The 6,622-nt window shown below is 36.9% G+C and overlaps 1 protein-coding gene across 1 annotated transcript; it reads left to right on the forward strand.

Moving 5' to 3' along the window:
- The first annotated feature begins 531 nt into the window (after positions 1-531).
- Positions 532-921, forward strand: LOC112504466 (uncharacterized mitochondrial protein AtMg01250-like). Its single transcript, XM_025108405.1, has one exon. The coding sequence runs from the start codon at positions 532-534 to the stop codon at positions 919-921; it is 390 nt and encodes a 129-aa protein (XP_024964173.1).
- Positions 922-6,622: the final 5,701 nt, after the last annotated feature.

Consider the following 6,622-nt stretch of genomic DNA (forward strand, 5'->3'; position numbering starts at 1 on the left):
TCAAGAGGTGACCGGATTTCATTTAAACCGGTCAAGAGGTGACCGGATTTTCCTTAAATCGCTCATGTGTCATCCGATGAAAGCCTAAACCGCCCAAGTGTTGTCCGGATATCTCTTTAAACCACCCAAGTGTTAACCGGATTAAGAGCTAAACCGCTCAAGCCATGTCCGATTTATCTTTTTCTACTCTATGTTTGGTCTTGTCAGTCAACTTCTAGTCTTTTTGTAACAACTCTCAATTTTCCATTTCATATCAAAAGTTTTAACACATTAGCCGGATTTGAAGTCCGGTCAACCTTGTCCGGATTTGAAGTCCGGTCAACCTTGTCCGGATATGAAATTCGGACAATTACTTACAGTAGAATGAAGGATTATTTGGATTCTTTAATAGATAAGGCACAATCGGCTTTTATCCGTGGTCGGAAGATTACGAATAATATTATTATGGCTCATGAGCTAGTTCCTGGATATTAGACTAAGACTGGTCCTCCTAGATGTGCTTTAAAGATAGATATTAAAAAAGCTTATGATATGGTGGATTGGCGGTTCCTCGTTATTATGATGCAGGGTTTGGGGTTCCATCCGGTTATGGTTAAGTGGATATGGGAGATGGTGTCTACTACTTCCTACTCTCTTGCGATTAAAGGTGAATCTTATGGGTTTTTTCGTGGTGGTAGGGGTCTTAGGCAAGGGGATCCTTTATCTCCATATCTTTTCACGATCATGATGGAGGGATTTTCTATGATCCTTAGGAATTGTATTCGGGAGGCTTCAGATTTTGAGTACCATCGGGGTTATGAGGAGCTGGACTGGACTCACCTGTGTTTTGCTGATGATTTATTTGTTTTTACTAAAGGTGATGTCCATTCGGTGGAGGTGCTTAAAAAGGCTCTTCTCTCTTTCAACAACGGTCGGGTTTAGAACCAAGTCTTGTAAAGAGTGAGATCTATTTTGGGAATGTGCCACCTAATATTAAGGAGGCTATTCTGGCGTGTCTTCCTTTTAAGCTTGGATTGTTTCCTGTCCGTTATTTGGGTGTACCTTTATCTCACGCTCGGTTGAAGATCAGTGATTATCAGCCTTTGATTGCTAAGGTTAAGGGATTTAGGTGATCAATTGCATGATGATGCCTAGACTTAAACTATTTTATTGCATATTAGGGTCCCAGACATAGTTAGAACCATTGAAATAAATATGATAAGTTAAGAGGTCAGTGTGTAAGGTATTTTCGGATTACATCTGGCCAATGTAATTTTGAATCTACAGKTACATAACTGAACTTGGACACTTTATTATATTTGGGAATGTGAAAAATGTGTGTTTTAACTTTRATATCTACAKATGGCAAGTCGGTCCAGAAGATCACAAAGACTAGCCCATCCTGATCTTAGTGAAGCAGAAAATTCTCCCATCGAAGCCCCTATTAGTACCTCACGAGGAAGAGGCAGGGGAAGAGGGAGCAATCAAACAAGGGAAAGAAATTATCAATCAGAAGGTTATGGTAATCAAGTAGAATCCAACTCTGGGGATGACAATCCAGAACCAGCACCACAGCCAGAATTTGTAACCAGAAATATGCTRGCTGAAGAAATGGGAAGGTTAAGAGAAACCTTAACATCAATATTGAGAATGCCTACAAGRGTGGAAACAGAACGAGTAGAGATAAATTCTTCCATACCAACACCAAACACAAGAGGAGRGGATATTAAAATGTTTCTAACATGCAAACCACCAGCTTTTACGGGTGAGCGAGATCCTGTTAAAGCTATGTGTTGGATAAAAGAGATTGAATCAGTATTCAATACCATACGTTGTCCAGAAGCCGACAAAGTCAAGTTTGCTATATCAGTTCTAAAATCTAATGCTTTGTATTGGTGGGAAACAGAGTCTCTTGGAAGGATGGATATTTTGCAAACCTTGTCATGGGCAGAATTTGTGAACAAATTTAAGGAACAATTTTGTCCCAAAGCAGCGGTTAGACAAATGGAAGAGGATTTCTTGAAGTTAGAACAAAGCTCTGGATCAGTTAGAGAATACACAGAAAAATTCATAGAGTATTCTAGATTTGCTGAGCATTACATATCCACAGAAGCAAGAAAAGTTGAGAGATATATCTGGGGTTTGAATCCCTCGATTAGAGAATTTGTTATAGCAATGAATCCTACCACATTTTCATTGGCAGTCGATGCAGCTGAAATCACAGAAAGAAATAAAAATAGAAGCGATGAAGGAAAATAAATGGAAAAGAGGAAATGGGAAGGATCTTCAACAAGATATCAAGAAACCAAGTCCTTTAAGTTCAACAAGAAACCGATGCAGAGGTCGATGGATAAGATCTGTCCTAGGTGTCGACAATATCATCAAGGAGAATGCAAACCAGAATCAATTGAATTTTACGTAAATGACTTAGTAATGTTGAAAGTTTCTCCCTGGAAAGGAGTTACGAGATTTAGGAAGAAAGGTAAACTCAGTCCAAGATATATTGGTCAATTCAAAATTTGTAAACGAGTTGGACCAGTAGCTTACCAATTGGAGTTACCAGAGGAACTTAGTCTGATTCACAATATTTTCCATGTGTCAAACCTAAGGAAATGCCTTGCTGATCCTAGTATGGCAATACCACTTCCGGAGATTAAGTTGGATGACAAACTAAATTTTGTAGAAACTCCAGAAGCTATAACCGACCACAAAATCGGTGTTTTGAGAAACAAGGAAATAAGTCTAGTAAGGGTACAGTGGCGATTTCACAAAGGATCATAAGCAACATTGGAATTAGAATCAGAAATGAAAGAAAATATCCATGGTTATTTGAATGAATTCCGAGATGGAATTCTTTTAAGGGGGAGAGAACCCAAATCCACACATATTTCATATATAAAATACATGTTTCCCCCACATAGGTCCTTGATACAAGAGTCTGTTAATATAAAATACACAACCCAAAAATTTCAAAAGTACATGCTCTTGCATCCTAGCATCTATGCTTCCAAAACAGCTAAGCATATATAGAAGTAATTCACATAACACCCTTTCCTTTATGATTACATGCACACATAATTTGAAAACACGAAAATGAGGGTTAGACATGAATGTCTAGTGAGGTTCCCTTCTATGTAATGCAGGGTGAAGATCACCAAAACGTTTATTTCAAATCATTCATCTTATGAAGTAAAATTAAAAACATGCTGCCTCGATCCATCGGACCTCTGGTTTCAAACAACACTTAGAAAATATTTCGACACAGGACCAAAACCCCTCTGGTCTCTCTTCCAGAGCTTCTGGTCTTCACGACCAGAGCCTCTGGTTCTAAACCACACTTAAAATATAATTCAACATCCAGGACCAGAGCCCCTCTGGTCTCTCTTCCAGAGCTTCTGGTTTCACGACCAGAGCCTCTGGTTGAATCAACCAGACTTAGAATATATTTCAAAATCTAAGACCAGAGCCTCTCTGGTCTCTCTTCCAAAGCTTCTGCTCTTCACGACCAGAGCCTCTGGTTGTACTAACCAAAACTTCACTCATATAAGTGATCTTTAGATAAACCCTCAATCAATAAGATAGCCTTTTTCATGAAACAAACAATTATAAAAGTTCATATTCAACCAGAGCTTCTGGTTGTACTAACCAGAGCTTTTGGTTCAAAAGACATGACCAACCAGAGCCCCTCTGGTTCAACGTATAAGTCAACCAGAGCTTCTCTGGTCTGTTTTTCATAAAAAAAACTAAGTATAGAGAATCTTTTGAAATACCATTTTAAAACAATGAATTAAAGTACTAAGCTTGCTTCTCAAAGATATAAAGCTTATTTTCCAAACTCATAAATTCATAAAAGATTTTTCATAAATAACCAGCATCCTCTGGTTCCATTATGAGGGTTAATCAGAGCCCCTCTGGTCCTTGCAAGGTATAACCAGAGCTCCTATGTTTCCTCATAATCAATACTTTTACCCAAAGCATCAACAGTCACAAATTATATTATCTCCAATACCATCACATCATTACCATCATTTCTACTAAAGACAACATCTCTAAATCCTCAAATCACCAAGAAGTRAGAACTCCAATCTGTTGTAACTCTAATAGTTATCATGGTAAGAGTTAGGCGATGCCGAGAACGTCCCTCCTTATATCCTCCAGATAATCTCCTTTGCATGACGTTCCACCCTTATATCCTCCTGCTCATTAATATGAAGTAGTTCATCCAAAGACAGACCTCAGTCACATGTCAGAGTGAACCTATTCATAATCCTCAACCAATATCATGGTTCCAACATAGGTTTATACTCAAAATCTTTTATTCTCAAGAACAATCTGTTCTCCCAAAACAGTTTAAAACTCTTGTTTTTCTGTAAACTCTTTCAAACTGTTTTAAAAACCCGGACACTGTTTAATTCTCTCCAAAACAGTTCCAACAATAGATTCAAACATCAACTTCTGAAGGCTGTTGAAGAACACAAATCTGTTTCATATTTATCAAAACCAGATTCCAAAATAGCAACATCATAAAACTGTTAAAAACAGTTTATCATCGTAACTTCAAAACCAATATCAAACTCAACAGTTGATAATCAATGGTAGTTTAAAAATTATAGTTTATACTCAACGGTAGTTTAAAACTCACCTTATCAAACAACTTTCTTGATGAAAATCACACAGCAAAAGCTTTAATCTTAGCACAGAATCTTCAAGAACACTTTTCACCGCCACAAACTTTCTTTCTCTTTCAATTAAAATGATAAGATAAAATCTTATCTTTTATTTCTTTAAATACTCTCACCAAGGCGGTGAAGATTATTTTAGTTATAAAAACTCAAAGGCGGTGAAAGTTTCATCCAATAGAAATAATCTTTGGCGGTGGTTTTGCATTATAAAATTCATGATCACTTAACCATGAAGATATAAGTTTTTCAATAATAAAATAATGATTCCACCCGAATCATTTAAACACAATAAACACCACCTCGTGTATGCTTCACACCACATGCATACATGTATAAATCATTTATGGCATGTCATCTTTTCACATATATGCATACACAATATCATGTATTTCAACTTAGACATGCATATTTCACGTAAGCCACATAATAAGCAAGTATAAATTACCTCAACTCAGGTTATGTGAAACCCGGTTATAACATACCAAGCAATATCCGACAGATTAATGAACAAAACAAAGATCGATCTTACCTAGAAAAGCAACTAGATCGACGAAGGAGGCCAAAACAGGAGCCAAAACATGACCAAGGCTGTTGACGGCGAAACCCTAGCAGATCCCACGGAAAACCAAGACGAAATAGCAAAGCAAAGAATCAAACATGCAAGCGAAATCAACCAGACATGATCCAAGCAACGAAACTCTTTACCATGAACACCATCTGTAATGTTTGGTTATTAATGAGTAAGTACTTATATATATAGTATAAGTAATTTTGGGTGATGTATGTGTGTGAGTATGCATTGGCGGCTATGCACTTGTTATTTAGGGTTGGATGAGTTTTCTTTAGAAAAATTTCAGAGAAGAGCTTCACAGTCTCTAAACCGGTCAAAAGCAAGCAAGGTGAGTGTATTAAGTTTTATGAATTACATAATTCATTTATTGTTAGTATTTGATTTTGATGAATTATCTTTTATATCAATTGGAACTGTTCTAAACCGGATGAAGGCTCTACCGGATATATCTTAAATCGGACAAGAGTCATCTGGTGAAACCCAAAACCGGATGAAGGTTATCCGGATTAACCCTAAATCGCTCAAATGTCGACCGGTGTAAATCTAAACTGCCTAAGTGTCAACCGGGGTAGTCCTAAACCGTTCATTTGTCGCCCGATATAACCATAAACCGCTGAATACATTATCCGGTTTAAGCTAAACAATTCAAGCAATGTCCGGATTACCCCCTTATGATTCTAAGTAATTAACCGGATTTCATATCCGGCTAAAGTTGCCCGAAATTTCACTATGGGTTTTGGCTTGAATCAAAAATAAAATATGAGAGAGAAATGTAACGGCGGTGCAACCGTGAGCGAGAGAAAGATAGGCGGAGTGACCGCGAGAGAAAAAGAATCTATAATTAATATAGATAAAATGCTAGTGTCTGTACAGACTTGAATTTAAACTGTTAGTTTGGAATGTAAGTTATTTGTATTGAGATTTGTACACTCACTAGACCTTTTGGGTCTAATGCTCAGTTGTTGGATTAACCTGTTTTGCAGGGCATCATACATCGCAAGACAAAGGCAAGGGGAAAGTTTAAACGATGATGTTTAGATGCATATAAATGTATTTAAACAAAGTTTTTGTTAGCCCATATTTTGTAAACAATATATAGTTTGGATATTGTAACACCCCCAAACACCACATTTGCATATATTACATATTTCATTACATAGAAATATAGTTTACATCATAAGGTCCCACTAGTACAAGGATTACTATATATACAAAATCTACATATAAAAATTTCCAAAACAAATCTTGTACTATTACTTGTAATGCAACATGTATCTTCAAAAGTAGACAATAGATTAAGAAAATAATCACATTTTCCCTTTCCCTTTAATATCCCCGGACCCCGCTATTCCTGCATTGCATAATTTAAAACAGAAAATGAGGGTTAGAC

Source organism: Cynara cardunculus, unplaced genomic scaffold (genome assembly GCF_001531365.2).
Source record: "Cynara cardunculus var. scolymus isolate 2C unplaced genomic scaffold, CcrdV1 Un_Scaffold_5673, whole genome shotgun sequence".
Taxonomy (NCBI): Eukaryota; Viridiplantae; Streptophyta; class Magnoliopsida; order Asterales; family Asteraceae; genus Cynara; species Cynara cardunculus.

What these genes read in the sequence shown, in the direction of transcription:
- LOC112504466 (XM_025108405.1), top strand. Translation starts at nt 532, where the DNA reads ATGGTGGATTGGCGGTTCCTCGTTATTATGATGCAGGGTTTGGGGTTC.